The sequence below is a fragment of the Salminus brasiliensis genome, chromosome 1, assembly GCF_030463535.1.
Source record: "Salminus brasiliensis chromosome 1, fSalBra1.hap2, whole genome shotgun sequence".
Lineage (NCBI taxonomy): Eukaryota > Metazoa > Chordata > Actinopteri > Characiformes > Bryconidae > Salminus > Salminus brasiliensis.
Window position 1 is genome coordinate 39,524,294 of NC_132878.1, and position 15,859 is coordinate 39,540,152.

Below are 15,859 nucleotides of genomic sequence, written 5' to 3' on the forward strand. Positions count from 1 at the left end.
TTTTCAAAGCCATTTTGTCTTGATTCTAAAAGAACCTACATGTCAGATCTATTTCTAGAAAGGTGCTTCCATATCTAGAACTTGTGTTGCAGACTTTCAGACATGAATTTAGATGAAGATGCTCTATGTTCATTAATTAAGACCCTAATGGAGTAGCTGTAGCAATGGTCTGGTGTAAAAGCAAGGTAGCAAGAGCCATCAACCATAGCAACTATTGGGGGGCATCAGTACAGATCCTCCCCAATGGTCCATTCAGACCACACACTAATTTGTCAGACTCATATTTCAGATATATTTATAGCATCAAGGCTTAGTCCAGTATAGTGCTGTATAGTGGCCATATTCACTGCCAGTCTCAGCACACACATAACCTCAGAGGGCTCCTGTCTATGGGCTGCTGATCCCAGACCAGTAAATGGACCATTAATGTTTTTTTTTTTTTTTTTTTGGGTCGTGTTGGTTCAGGAGGATAAACTGGATTGTAGGTCTGGTCTGTTTTGATATGACCCCCTCACCCTTTCGTCCCTCGTTGCCGGTTTGACCAAAGAGCCTTTTGATTGGTTGTCAATGACATCACCCTCTGCCTCAATACACGGGACCCTAAGCATTGTTCAGTGAATAGCAGTCAGAAAGCAGACTTCACACTCGCTCACCCTCCACTCTCACTCCCACCTCCCACCTCCCCCCGCCCCAACCCCGTCCCTCCCCTCTTTTATTCGGGGGTAGGTTTCGTTGTCACTCCACCGGTGACACGGATTGGCTGGTTGCGGTGTCACTCAGAAGTGCCACTTCAGCGGGCTGGGCTAACTCACTCCACATCGAGTCCGTGAGAGAGAGAGAGGGAGGGAGAGAGAGAGAGAGAGAGAGAGAGAGAGAGAGAGAGAGAGAGGCAGAAAGTGAAAATGAGGAGACACAGCGCAGGAGCTGGCTGGACGGTCGTCAAGTGAAATCCCCAAGAAACGTCGGCTTCAGACGTCGGCCTTGGAGACTTCAGCCAGCGCAGATAAACGCCAAAGGTCAGTGCGACGTTCCGTGTTGTTTTTAAGCTGTCAGGCGCGCGCGCGAGAGAGAGAGAGAGAGAGATGGGGGGGTGGGGGAGGGGGGGTGGCGGTGGTGGCAGGGGTCGAGGAAGTAGTTTGACCATTGGACAGACAGCGGTGTAACAGCAGCGGCCACACCGAGTGTCCGAGCGCCTCTGTGTTGGAGGAGCGCGGCCACCCCTGGAGCAGGCTAGAAGGCTGTCCGAGCTCTCCTGTAGAAACTCATTAAGAAGAAGCGAGAAGCGCTGCCATTTTGCCCGGGGACCGTTACACACTCGTCCTGCTCAGTCCTGCTCGATATGCTTTTAACTTTTTTATTATTATTAATAATAATAATGATAATAATAATAAGCACAAATTTGTAAATTGTGTAGAAAATTGTCAGCTTGCTATGATATTTAAAAAGCCCTCCCTCCCCTCACTTGCTGAAGTGAGTAAAAGCAGTGTGTCAGGATGCAGGATGGTGTATTACATTCTCAGCACGTCCACATGCCGCGTTTGCTAGAGGGCTGTGCTGGTTTTCAACGCGGCACCGCGGCTCCGCGGCTCAGCCTGGGCACTTGACCACGCAGGGGATGAGAGGAGGAGAGGGGTTTATTAGTCAGTGTCGTGGAGTGATCAGTTTTGCTGTCACCCTACAGAGAGACTGTAGACATGCACCTAACTGCAGTGCCTAGTGATGCATAGGGCTGCTGCACTAGTTTCCGCTGGAACTTCAGATAGCAGCATCCATTTATATCTACACATGCTTGTCAAATGATAAATCACCACACTCCTTTTTTTGCCCCTCCTTTTTTCTCCCCTCACCCCCCAGACTGGACAGCTGAGTTCTCTGTGGTCAGCCAGCCCTCCTCTGTGGTCTCCCCATGCCTCCATCTCCCCTCGACGACAGAATTGTGGTGGCGCTGCCAAGGCCTATCCGACCTCAGGAACTTCATCTCTGCCTGGACACCAGCTACCTGGAAGCCACTGTGGGTGCCGTCGCCAAGACGACGGTGATCAGCAGCACCACCGTGGTGAAAATCCAGGCGACCAACCTCACGTATATGCCCTCATCCAGTGGCTCCACGCGCTCCTTGACGTGTGGATGCAGCAGTGCCAGCTGTTGCACGGTGACCACGTACGAGAAGGACAGCCAGGCCCATACCCCGACGCTGAGCCAGGTTAGCACAAGCAGCCCCAACTTGAACTCCGCTGTCAGCTATGGCGGGCACGCTGGCGTCTCCGTGCCGATGGTGGGCCCGAGTGAAACCTACAGTGCCCCCAGCCTCACCGCCAGCCCGCCCAACGGCAGTGTGCGGGTCATCCACCCTAATGAACTAGCACAGAAGATGACGCACTGCCCCATGGGTCATCCGGTGGGGCCAGTGCCGGTGATCATCGACTGCAGGCCCTTTATGGAATACAACAAGAGTCACATCCGAGGCGCCGTTCACATCAACTGCTCGGACAAGATCAGCCGCCGGCGCCTCCAGCAGGGCAAGATCACTGTGCTGGACCTCATCTCCTGCCGTCAGAGTAAAGACTCCTTCCGGGGGATTTTTTCCAAAGAGATAGTTGTTTACGACGAAAGCACGGTAGACCCGGGCCGGCTGTCACTTACCCAACCCCTTCAAGTAGTCCTGGAGTCTCTGCGCAGGGAGGGGAAGGACCCTGTTGTTCTAAGAGGTGGGCAATTTTCTGTGTTTTTTTTTCTTAAATTCTTAAATTTAGGCCAAAATTGAAGTTTTATATAATCAGTACTAGGAGTGTAACGATACACTCAGCCCACGATTCAATCCGATTCTCGATTCACAATTCCATATTCGATATTTGAACATATATGTTGTATAATCTAGTAATTAGACTAGAGTTAGGTAGGAGGAGTGCGGCGCATTCCCATGCTGTAGTGGGCTGTTAAGTCTTTCAATGCATCGTTACACCCTAATACAGCGTAACAACATACAAAACCACAGCTTTTTTTTTTTTATTATAACCTTCCATAATGAATATCCAATATCAAATACAACGATATTGTGTAAATTGCACATTTACACATTTAAAATAATGGGAGTTTTTTATGACCTGAATGTTGACATTAGGCTACTTCAAATCGGCTGGTTGAGTAGTAGTTAGCACCAGCAGTGCACATTCTCTTCAAGCAAGTGCCCATGTGTTAGGATGGAGCATTTCTGGTTTTGTATGGTTGGTTAAGCCACATAACCATAATTAATGTTTAATGAATGTTGAAAAAAACTTTTTTAGGTTAATAAATCTGCATTAGAAACACCATGGGGAAAAATGACAGTTTGTCAGGTCATTACATAAAGCTTTTGATGCAAAAGTCAGTTTTGCTGGGAAGCAAAGGTCGTGCTTTTTGCTTAATGCATTTTAATTTCAGAGCTTGTCTATCCACAAGGCCACTGTGAAATATTCACAGCCTTTAGGTGGATGACTGTTTGTGCATAGTAAGGAAAATGTCATCAGGCCTTGAGTGGACAGCGTTCAGCTGTGCTTGCTGGTGGAGGAAGGCAACACGTGCAGTGATTGGCATTAAGGCCAGAGTTCTGCAGCAGCAGCAGCAGCAGCAGCTCTTGTTAGTATTACTCTACTTGTCTCACATCCTCTGCTATCCTTTTTACATTTCGCTGGGGTAGGAGCACTGAGCTGGAGAGGCATTTGCGTCTGTCAGTTTGCTGCTCACCAAGCAACATGCTGCAAGACCACAGTCAGAGCCTTCATATGTTCACACACACTCATAACACACACACACACAGTCTGTTCTTTAGGCTCCTTCTGTTCTGTCCCTTTGCTCTCTCCTCACTGATGATCTCACTGGCCTCTTTTTTGTCCTGTTAACCCTTTTGATACCATATATAAATGTATCTATCCTTCCCATAGCTCTGCTCTACTTTAGCAATATGATTCCTCAATGCTTTTATCAGATTTGCTATGATAGGCAAAGAAAATGATTTAGCAAAGCTGAAAATGTGTAATTTTGTTAGCTTGTGTCACAAACTACCATTTATAGCAACAGATAAGCCCAGATCTCATTCTATGTTAAATGTGTGTGCACACTTTCATTTATTTCATCTAGAAATCTCAGTGTATATAACTATATCCAAATGTACTGACAGTGGTACATTCAGTTGTATTAGGAACCCTTTATCTCTTATTATATTTCAGGCAGTATCTTTTATTTATTTTTACATATAGTACATATCATGCACCCTTATAGGATCATTGTCTTTCAGCATGACCCGCTTGCAATTAAGCTTCAGTTCACAGACCATACTCTGACATTCTCCTGTAGAATTTGCTGATACAATTCCGAATTTGTAGGTCAGATGGTGAAGTCATGAGCACTGACACTACTCAAGGCAAGAGAGGCCTGTAGGTTCTCAGATGTTACCCTGAAGTTCTTGACTTCCCATGATACTATTTGCCAGTCCTTTGGAGTATTTTTGTTTTAATCATCGGCCTTTGGGAAGTGTAATAGAAATTTTTCTCTATTAATTTGCCTCGCATTTGTAGATTGGTGTATGGTTTCTGTTCCAGCCTGGGAAGCTTCAATAACTCTCTTTTTAAGGCCCTTAGGAATCTTAATTTGTTCCAATCATGGTATGGTATTAACCTGTGCAATTACTGAAGTCTCACACTCACACTTGATTGCCGTTCTTGATTGATTGAAACACCTGACCTTAATTATCCCCTTACAACTGTGCTGTGTCCAAAACTGTGCCCTATTCACTATCCTCTATATGAGATTTGAATACTTGTATAGACAAAAGTATTGAGACACCTGCTCATTCATTGTTTCCTCTGAAATGAGGTGCATTAAAATAGGTTTATCCTGCTTTTTTGTTGGAGTATGTGTCTCTGCTGTCCAGGGAAGAAGGCTTTCTACTAGATTTTGGAGGAGCACTGCTGTGAGGATTTGATTATGTTCACTGACAAGAGTGTTAATGAGGACAGGGTGTCAGATGATCACCACCCCACTTCATCCCCCAACTCCCCAGCTCATCACAAAAGTATTCCAGAGAACATAGTTCTTCCACTGCCTTTATGCCCCTTTATGCCCCTCTATCCCACACCTGGCATTAGGCAGCATGGTGCCAATAGGTTCATGTTTATCTGCTCCAGATAGTCCTATTCTGTTGGCAGCACTTCTCTACAGGGTCTAGACGAGCTGTCAGCAACGGGTGCAGCTTAAAGTAGCTGAATGCATTCATTAGAAGGGGTGTCCACAAACATTTGGACATGTATTGTTTGAGGCCCATGTCTTTGAGGAAAGACTCACTCTCTAAAATGTCATTTAAATGAACTTACTATGATATGTTTTAAGGAACAGTGATTTAATTGTGTTGAATAGATCTACTTAATGGATAAAATGGATATCTTTATGCATGGTGCATAGGTAACAGAACAGCGACAGTGTGCTCTAGATACCCCTGTTGAGAGGGCTAATTTGTAAGGAACAGCATGTTGGGCCGCTGAAATCAGAAGCCAGTTGGTGCGTCCCTTAGTATGACAGTGGGTGGTAATGACACATGTACACCCCACAGACTGTGTTTGGGAACATTTACTGTCTTCCTACTACTTTAATGAAATATAATGAAATATGATAATCACACTGTGTGCATGCTCTGTTCATTTGATTCATTTTACTAAAAAATCATTATGGGCAAACCTATATTTTAAATATAGTCTTTACAGCATTTAAGTAGAACATGTCATTTAGTAGTGCAGTAGTGGAAAAAGTGGTCTAGTACTAGCTAAACCACATGCAGGCCTGCTTCCTCAGACCTGAGAATGATAGTGATGATACTTTGGCTTACAGGCTTACAGCCTGTGAGTGAGGGTGTTTGTAATGAACCAGTAATACAGCTTTTGATGGTGGTTGATTGGAGATCCCCCATATGCACTGATGTCATGCAGAGGCCATCAGGCTATACAGTGAACTAGAATCATGTCAGAGTGAAGACTGACAGAATTCTAATAGTTGGGTTCCCTGTGTTTTACTAACTGAAAGGTGGTTGGTTGTCTTACACCCTCAAAGCACTTTTGGTTTTAGATATATTGGGGTGACAGCCAAAGTGAAAGAGCAATGCAGTGATTGGTCAATGTACACCTCAGTACTCAGAATGCAAATGCAGTACCTGACATAGAATGCTATTCAAAGGAAAATGCAAATTAATGCAAAATTTGAAGGGGTAGTGAGCTGAGTCATCCTCATGGCTTTTACAAACAGAGCTACAGACTGAGAGATTGCATTGTCACCACTCGATTAGAAAATATACATATTTTCACTGTCAGGTATCTTTACAGGCTGCTTATAAATCATCTGCTGTTTTCAACATTTAGAGGGCTGTGATGTTTATAAAGTACAGCCCTGGCAGCTGACAGATGAAGTCAGCACGCGTGGACAAAAAATAGATCTACGATAGAGACTTCCTTTACCGGAACTGTCACTATTTATATAATTATGAAGAAATAGCTGAAAGTTCATACTATAATAATGATTGTCTGATACTATACTCTACTATTCTATACTATAATACTGTAGTAATTACATATTGCCATATTGCCAATACCATCTCATCTTATTATGATCATAATAGTGTAAGTATAATGCCAATATAATAAATAAGTATACATAAGTATATGTTTCTTTATTATAAGGAAAAATAACTTAGATTAACTCTTTACAACCTGCATAAATATCAAGCTCAAGCTCCTATTACTTTCTCCTTATATGAATTATATAGATGGAAAATGTATAAATGATATAGATGGAAAAGTATAATCTTCACTGACACCTGCCTGTGTACAAGTCAAGCTACAATTCACCTACTGTGACTTTCTGTGCTCTGAAGTTTGGCTTAGGAGAGATGGTGATCGGTCCTCACGGAGAGTGGGCAGTGCTGACACTTAATTTTGGTGGTACTGGGTGCACTTTTATTAAAAACAATAGTTTAACCCCTTAACATTTACATTTATGGCATTTAGCTGACGCTCTTATCCAGAGCGACTTACAAGGTTACTCCTATTACAGGTGGGCCAATGTAGTGCTAGGAGTCTTGCCCAAGAACTCTTATTGGTGTAGTGCAGCATAGCCACCCTGACCGTGAATCGAACCCCTGTCTCCCACATGGTGTGGTAGCTCAGTGGCAGTGTTATCTGTTGCACCACATCCACCACCACTTAACACTCCAGGGCTTATTACACACTAAGGTGTATTACTCAGTAACTCAGTATTTTGTGGTAATAGACGTTTGTAATAACCCTTTCTGCCTTCCGGCGGTCCATAGGCTGTTTAGGGGATTAAAAAGAAAATTGACGCTGCTTATCATCTGCTTGACACATGAAGGGTGAATCCTATGTAAAAACATCTTACAAAAGATACATGAAAACAAGGTACGGCACAAATACAACAGCCAGTTCCAGACTGTTTTTTTGTTTAAAGGTGGGATGTTTAAATATTTAAATATCCCATATATATATTCTTACCACACACTCTGTGTGCTTGTGTTGCAGGAGGCCTCAGCAGTTTCAGGCAGGGACATGAGGACCTGTGTGAGCACTCCCTCCATCTGCAGGAGGGCCAGGACGCTGGGGCTGCTGTTGGCTTGTCAGGGGCACTACCTCACTCCTTGCCCTCCACCCCTGACATCGAGAATGCAGAGCTAACACCCATACTGCCCTTTCTGTTCCTGGGCAATGAACGGGATGCGCAGGACCATGACCAAATGCAGAGGTTGAACATTGGCTACATCCTCAATGTCACCACTCACCTCCCACTCTACCACTATGCCCTTGGCCTTTACAAGTACAAGCGCTTGCCTGCTACCGACAGCAACAAGCAGAACCTGCGGCAGTATTTCGAGGAGGCATTCGAGTTTATAGGTACAGTAAACATCGTTTTAATTCATCAGTCTTTGAAACTAATTCTGAAGGTTTGTGGAAACTCATATGTGCAATGTTGTGCCCATGCCAAAAGTATGAAAAGTGGAATTCTGAAAATTTAGAAAGCTGTACCAAGCAGTGGTGGATCTAAAAGCCTAGAAGCTGTGTGGGCTGTAGCACCCCATAATGACTCTGCCGTTAACTCACTGTTTTTTTATCCTTATATTAAACATTCACACCAAACAAACATGCCTCCAAACAAAGCTGTTTAAGCCCTTCCACAATAGTGTTTAACCCTTTATGATGATTACAATAATAATAAAGATATTGAGGTAATGTGTCCATAGTTAAGAGTAGGGATGCATGGATCCCTTTTTCGGTTATGATACTGATAAATAAACTTTGCATATCGGTTGATACCCGATACCGATCCGATACCATTATGGAATTAATAAACTGTATACATCACTATGTGGGAAAAACTTAAGGAATCAAGATTGACTTAAACATTACTTTACTAACTTTGTAAAACAAACTATAACAAATTAACACATAGTTATAAATGTAGGAAATTGCTATTTATTTGTCACTAAAATAAAAAATACTGCAGGACCTTGACACAGCATTCAAATTCAAAGTAAAAAAACTTTTAATTCAAAGTAAAAAATCTATTAAAATAAATAAAATGTATTAGCCAAAATGAAAAATATGAAGCTCCATTTTGTCAAACACACAAACAGTCATCCATCATATTTTAGATATTTAGTGTAAACAGTTATTCAAAATAAAATCTGGCAGCTGAACCCGAGCAATATCCAATCCTAATATCGAATCAGTGCATCCCTAGTTTGGAAACCATTACACTGAAAGATCCACCCCCTGCAGAGACCAGTCTGAATTTAAGGATAGACAAAAATCCAGCAGCAGAAGACCTAAGTGTACAGGCAGGACAGGATGGGTGCAGAAATGAGTGGGAGTGCATAACTGCAAAGATGTATCTGTGTGTGAGGAGGAAGAGTTCAAGTTGCATGTGTAGTATGACATGTAACCAGTGTGACTGAAACAGAATTGGGGTGATTTGGGCAGATTTTTTAGCACATAGCACAAGAATTCTAGCTGCTTTTGGATGTGTTGAATTGTGTGCATGGTCTTGTTTGGAATATTAATGAAAGGGAGTCTGAAAGCATCAACAAGAATTTCAGCATCAGCATGGTGAGCATGAGCCGTGATGTGTCCGTAGCCACTGGTATTCACTGTAGTCACATTTCCCACCATTCACAAAGTTTATGGAAATTTAGGGTCTAGGATCATGACAACTAAGTAAGTTTGGAAATGATCAGCCGACAATTTAAAGGGTACACTTCTATGAGCTGTGAATTGCTGTACCAGCAAGAATTAATAGGAACTATTAGGAGACCCATTCGAAGATACTTGCCCACCCTTTCTGCGTGACTACCTATCTTTAGGGTATCTTCTAGGGTCAGTCTTTCTTCTAGGACTAGATGACACAAGGGGTTTATAGTTTTGAAGATTAGCCAGCGAATCCTTTTTAGAATATGTAGGGGGTTCACCTGGCCACAGGTCAGGAGACTGAAACAAGATAAGCTAGAGAGCCAAACGACTGTAAAGAGGCATCTCAGAAGATATGGAAATCTTGGGAGGCTAAAGAGGGATCTAACAGGAAAGGTGTATAACAACAAGGGAATGTCTAACTTTGGTTAAATTGTGAACTTCATCCACCCTTCATCATCCCACTCAGAGTTTGTACTAAACAGCCATTGGACAGAGATTTAGGCTCTTGCAGTGAATGGAAATGGAAACTCCAAAACCTTTTAGCAGTCAGAAGTGTGATCCACCTTGGGCTGGGACTTGGGCCTGGACTAGGTCTTGAAACAGAGCTTGGAGCCAGAGTGGAGCTTGGCCTGGGGCTTAGAAACGAAACTGTATTGGAACTGTCCTGATATGGACTAGCGTTTGGTCTGAGGCTTTGAGCTGGATTGGCAGCTGGAACTGACTTGAGGCTTAGATCTAGACCAGAACTTGACTGGAAAGTTTGGAAAAAGAGCTCTAGCCCAGTAGAATAGCTCAGTGCATCTCATGGCATCATCTGCATTCGCAAAAACAACAGTGTGCGTTGATTCCTGATCCCTGTTTCAGAGATAATTGCATTGAATAGGGGAGTCACAGTGCAGAGCTCATAATTCGTAATTTGATATCGGAATGATATTTGTATGAAAATTTCAATGAATATCAATGATAGAAGAAAAATGATTCAGTGGTTGCATAATCTACTAATGAGACTAGAGTTGTGAGACAGGAGGAGTGTGATTCATGACATGACCGTGCTGTAGTGGGTTGTTGATTGATACTGATTGTTATCAAAACTTAGTGCATTAGATACCATAATTAATAGATGATGTATTTTTTTTAAGTTTTAGCATTGTGACATTGTAAATCAAATTATGGGATGCTGAGCATCCTTCTTTCCCCACTGGGTTACTTGGCCAAACCCCCTCCAGCACCACCATATTGAACAAAAAAGCTTCCCAGGGCTATGTGCCTAGTCTCCTGTTATTCATACTGCTGTCTTATAAATATGCTGCAAAGCACAGCTTGCATCATGTTCTGTGATTATAGTAGTGGTGGGTCTCATCAGCAATAATTACGAAGAAGAGAGCATACAAAGAAGAGGTGGAGCAGCTTGCAGGCTGGTTCAGATACAACAGTCCCAGCTCCTGATTTTAATAAACTTCACTGTGCATCATTGGTTTAGCTGTGGAGAAAGTCACACGTTTGTAAGTGGTTCACCAGGTTCCTTACCTTCACCCTCAGCACCATCTGCCTAGCCAAGAAAGTCCCAGCAGCTACCAGGCCCATCCTTCCATTCCTTACTACTTTCTACAGGATGGCAATTGAGAGCATCCTGACCAGCTGTCTCCCTGTCTAGTATGGGAATAGCCCCACTGCAAGTTGCAGGGCCATATTATGAAGCAGATTGTGAAAACAACTGAAAAGATCATCAGGGTCTCTCTACCCACCTTGGACACCACCTTCTAAGCACTGTGAATGACCTCTCATACGCAGTCTCTTCACCTTACTGCTATCTGGAAACGGTTACTCCACCGCTGGACTCTGCCCTGGTGGTCAGGTTGCTGGAGAAACTACTGGCTTCCAGCATTGTGGTGGATCAATGACTCTTTCCAAAACATCCATCGTAGAGTGATACCACATCCCCTATCACTGCACACCTGCCCTTTAATTCTTACACTCATTAAATGCTACTATGGGACAACTGACTTTGATTGCCTGACTGTTGCCTTCCACTTTCACTGTCAGGTTGTGTATCTGTATTCTGTGTACTCCAGTGTAATAAAAGTTATATTGAGGAATGACATTAAAAACCGCTTGACTGAATATCACAAAGTTTCGATGCATTGCTGCTCTCCTAGTGTTCAACATCTGTGCTGTTTTCTGTCTCAACAGAAGAGGCTCACCAGGCAGGCAGGGGGCTGCTCATTCACTGCCAGGCAGGCGTGTCACGCTCCGCTACCATCGTCATCGCATACCTGATGAAACACACCTGGATGACCATGACGGACGCTTACAAGTTTGTCAAGACACGGCGGCCCATCATCTCGCCCAACCTCAACTTCATGGGCCAGCTTCTGGAGTTCGAGGAGGACCTCAATAATGGCATCACTCCTCGCATACTCACCCCTAAGCTCATTGGAGTGGAGACCATAGTGTAGGAAGCATTTTTGTGTACTTCTCCAGAGCGGTTTCAAGCTAAGAATGGGTTCAGAAGAATCTCATGGGTTTACCTAGTGGTAAGGCCTGGATTCCGAAGCCTTGTATCTTTTTTTCTCTTTTCTCTTCTTTTTTTTTAAAGAGAATTTCTTGACGAAGGAAATGGAGAATGTTGAGCTTTGGGGATTTTTTTGTGTGGAAAATGTTCAGATCCATAGGAGAACTGTCTGGTAGTTGGATGGGGTTCAGAGGGCGAGGTGTACTTGAGCATGGACGTTCGCACATGAAGGAAAACGCATGAACCTTCTTTTGTCCCTACACATGTTTTTGGCACGTTGTCCTCCTCTCTGTGATTGGAGAAAAACACTGTGCTCTGCCTATACTGTGTCTATCAGCTGCTGGTGCTGGACAGGTTCTAAGCAGAACCTGGTCTTTTGCTTGTCAAAAAAGACGAAGACTTGTTTGGTGTGTTTTGTTCTTGTTCTATTTTTATACAGGGGTTGACCATGATGAGCCTTTATAGGCTTTACTGTGCAATAATTTCGGAGTGGAATGCAATGGGGCTTAATCTGTATATATAGGCGATGGCAGAAACCTTGCAGCTGTGTAATTACAAATTCAATCTATTTTCTTTTGTTGTTGCTCTGTTACAGTCATTATCATTGTTACATTATCATTGTTTTCATTTGAGTTCAGCTGAATGTGGTGCCATATCATTAGCATGAACATTTATTCAATTTTTACTTTCTGTTTTTTAAAGGCTAGAACGAACGTGTGTATCTTACCAAAACCATTCATGTTTCAATCATACATTATTTATAGAAATTCCCAAAAGCTGTCCAATGTTTATGTTTATGTCCCAATCACTGTATGCCGACCATACTGTATGCCCACGAAGTAAATTTATGCTTTAGGAATTTTCATGGCACATTAATGAATATATCAGTATATATAAGTCCAGGTCTATTGTATTGTTGGTTGCTAGTTGCCATTTATTGTACTTTTGGATTATGCATCTTGATTGTCCACACCATTTGAACATTCACAGATTTCCCTTTTTCCCTTTTTTTTTCCATTTTCTGGTGTGTGTGTGTGTGTGTGAGTGTACGAGAGAGAGAGAGAGAGAATTAAGAGTAACAGAACCCTATGTTATTACATAATTCTCTCTTCTTTCTGCTCCACTGACTTTACTGTGTTATAACATGAGCCAACTGAAATGCTCTGACACGACCTCAAACTGGGTACAGAGCCTAAAAAAGGAGGTAAGACTATGTTAAAAGGGCAGGTTATATTAGATGAGTGGGTAAATTTGAGCCAATATTAATTGATGCAAAATATCATTTTTGGCACTGATCTCTAAGGCTACGCTAAGCAAGTTTCTCCACACACATACAAACATTGCTGTCACTTACAGTGATAATAGTGCCTCTACTGATGCCTTAATTCATCACAAACATTTTGTTTTCACTTCTTCTGTGTATAATGAGATTACCAGAAACCCCCCAACTTCAGTGGGTGCAGCACCTTCTGCATCTCGACAGTGAGTGCTGTCGTGTTCAGTGCAATCAAGCTACGTTAGTTAAACAGGCCAAGAAAGAATGGCTTTTGCCACTAGGGACTAGGGATTTACACAGGTCATTTAAAATTAGTTTATAATGGAAGTACGGGTGTTGAAATAAATCTTGGCCTTGTTCAAAATGTTTCAATGCAAAGTGCACAAGAGAATAGCTTAATATTGGTATTATTTGTGACATGTGCAAACCTTTTCTCTCCATGAAAGAGAGGGATTTTATAAATAAGGAATTTTTATTGGTGGTATATACTTAGCACAATACTATATAGGTATACACTGTATGTCCAAACATTTGTGGACACCCCTATTAATGAATGCATTCAGCTAATACACACAACACAGCTTGTACGGTCTGTAAAGACGTATTGCCAATAGAATAGGACTCTCTGGAGTAGATAAACATGAACCTAGTGGCACCATGCCTAATGTGAACTAGAGGGGTATAAAGCCCCCCAGCTCTGAGCTGTGGAGCAGAGGAAGAACTGTGTTCTATGAAATGATGGTGGTGCTCCATTCAGTACTTTTTCAATGAACAGTAGAGACAGTTACGCCAACAAAAGCAGAATAAACTTTTTTTAATTCCTTGATTTCAAAAGAAACAATGAACAAGCAGGTGTCCCAATACATTTGTCCATATTGTGTGTGTGTGTGTATGTATATATATATATACACACACTATATTGACACAGGTGTATAAAATCAACCTCCTAGCCATGCAGTTTGCCTTTACACATATCAGTGAAAGAATTCCACACTGAACCCTGGCGTGAGACTGGAATAGGAGCCACCGCTGCAACAACAAGTCAACAGGAGAAATTTCTTTCCTCCTAGATTTTCCTTCATCAGCTGTGAGAGATATTACTGAAAAGTGGAAGCGTTTAGGAACCACAGCAACTCCAAATGTCAGACCACGTAAAGTTACAGAGCTTAGAGCATAGTGCAGAAAAGCCTCCAACACTCTGCTGCCTCAATAACTGTTCCAGACTTAGAATGGGATGTCATAAAAGCTCCTATAGGTGTAATGTTCAGGTGCCACAATCCTTTTGTCCGTATAGTAGATATGTATACTACCTACCCAATATTTCCAGGCTGTTTTGTTTTTCACTCTTTTTTACCAGAGGGATGGTTAAATTGGGTCAGAATCCAATATTTATTCCTAAAATATACTCACCATAAAAACTGCACAAAATTGTATTCTCTAAATTGTTCTTAAATTACACAGATGCTAATGCTAAAGTATTGTAATTACAATGGGCTTTAGATGAGTATTCTGAGCACTTGAAATTAAAACATCATCACTGACATCTCTCATCTCTTCTAAGGCTCTTACATTTACCATATTTAAACCACGGTCAGTGATTAAAGCTAGGTATCTGGCTACATGCTATCAAAGTATAGCAGGAGTGAAAGGGAAGGGGCAATGCATGCACCCACACTCAAAAGAGTGGACTGTGTTTTTTTTCTGATGCAAATTGAATAGGGTCAGTAGGGTTGTGCCAGCATGACAAAAGGACTATGTGCAGTATGTAGTTATAAATTGAATTGAAATTTTAATTGAAAATCATATCAAACATATTAAATATGTGAGTTTGTTGTTACGCCCCTTTGTATCATGGAGCTATGCTGATTGCTCATTGGTTGTTTGTTTTAATGTAGCACTGTAACTCATTGTATTGTCACCCCTTCTTTGAAATTGAATTATTCTTTCCTTATGAGTTGATGTATTGTTGTTGTTATTATTATTATTATTATTATTAATAATAATAAATCTAATAGTAGATATATGCAAAGCACATTTCCAATGTGCCAATACACTGTACAACTTCTGGGCTTTTCTGGTAAACATATTTGTGTACGCTGAAACAGTGTGAGTATTTGATTGCGCAACTGAAGCGAGACGTAACTTACATTCAGTGTCATTGTTTTGCTGTCATTGATATACTCTGTTACATGATTTTAAACTCATAACAAAAAAGCAAGGTATATTTGTCTTTGCATCACGCACACACGCGCACACACACGTAAGTACTATAATAGTGTGCCTGTTGTCAGATGTACTAGATCTCTATTTACCAGTTTCTGTCTATGCATTAGTTTACAACTATGGTTATCATTCATGCATATTTTTGCACTGACTCACAAAAAGGAAAGCAAGTAAAAACAGCTGTGTTTATTTTTCATCAACAAAGGTGCTATTATAATGGAGGCCTTCCACACCTTTTTGCATGATCTGCTCTGGTACAATAGCTACCATTCCCATTTATCCAAGCTCGTTCCCTTAATATAATGAATAAAACACTGTAATTTTCTAATGTGGGGTTTGGAAATAAACAGCTTAAAAATCAATGGATTGTGCTGTTATTATTTTTTTTAAAGTAATAGTATCTACGGCTTGTGCTCTGTCTGAAGCTAATACTTGGTTACTCATGCTCTCGTTTAGTTTCATCCCCGTTGCTTACATTATTGCTCCCTAGGAAATGCAGCCGAGGCAGCCAGGACGTCCCACGCGACTCGAATGCTCAAAGTTCACGAATCTGAAGGAGTCACACACTCAGGACTAAGCCAAGCAATCTCCTATGAATTATTTAGAGCCAGGTGCTGAACCCTGTGTCAC

At 42.0% G+C, this 15,859-nt stretch overlaps 1 protein-coding gene across 1 annotated transcript; it reads left to right on the forward strand.

The window, feature by feature from the left end:
• The first annotated feature begins 860 nt into the window (after positions 1-860).
• Positions 861-15,591, forward strand: dusp10 (dual specificity phosphatase 10). Its single transcript, XM_072679245.1, has 4 exons — positions 861-1,016; positions 1,855-2,708; positions 7,557-7,925; positions 11,409-15,591. Exons 2-4 carry the CDS (start codon positions 1,907-1,909, stop codon positions 11,672-11,674), a joined length of 1,437 nt encoding a protein of 478 aa, XP_072535346.1. The 5' UTR covers positions 861-1,016; positions 1,855-1,906; the 3' UTR covers positions 11,675-15,591.
• Positions 15,592-15,859: the final 268 nt, after the last annotated feature.

Excerpts from the sequence above, each read along its gene's own strand:
- dusp10 (XM_072679245.1), top strand. The coding sequence starts at position 1,907 with ATGCCTCCATCTCCCCTCGACGACAGAATTGTGGTGGCGCTGCCAAGG. Across the intron at positions 2,709-7,556 it reads GGACCCTGTTGTTCTAAGAG|GAGGCCTCAGCAGTTTCAGG; the intron begins GTGGGCAATTTT and ends CTTGTGTTGCAG. Across the intron at positions 7,926-11,408 it reads GGAGGCATTCGAGTTTATAG|AAGAGGCTCACCAGGCAGGC; the intron begins GTACAGTAAACA and ends CTGTCTCAACAG.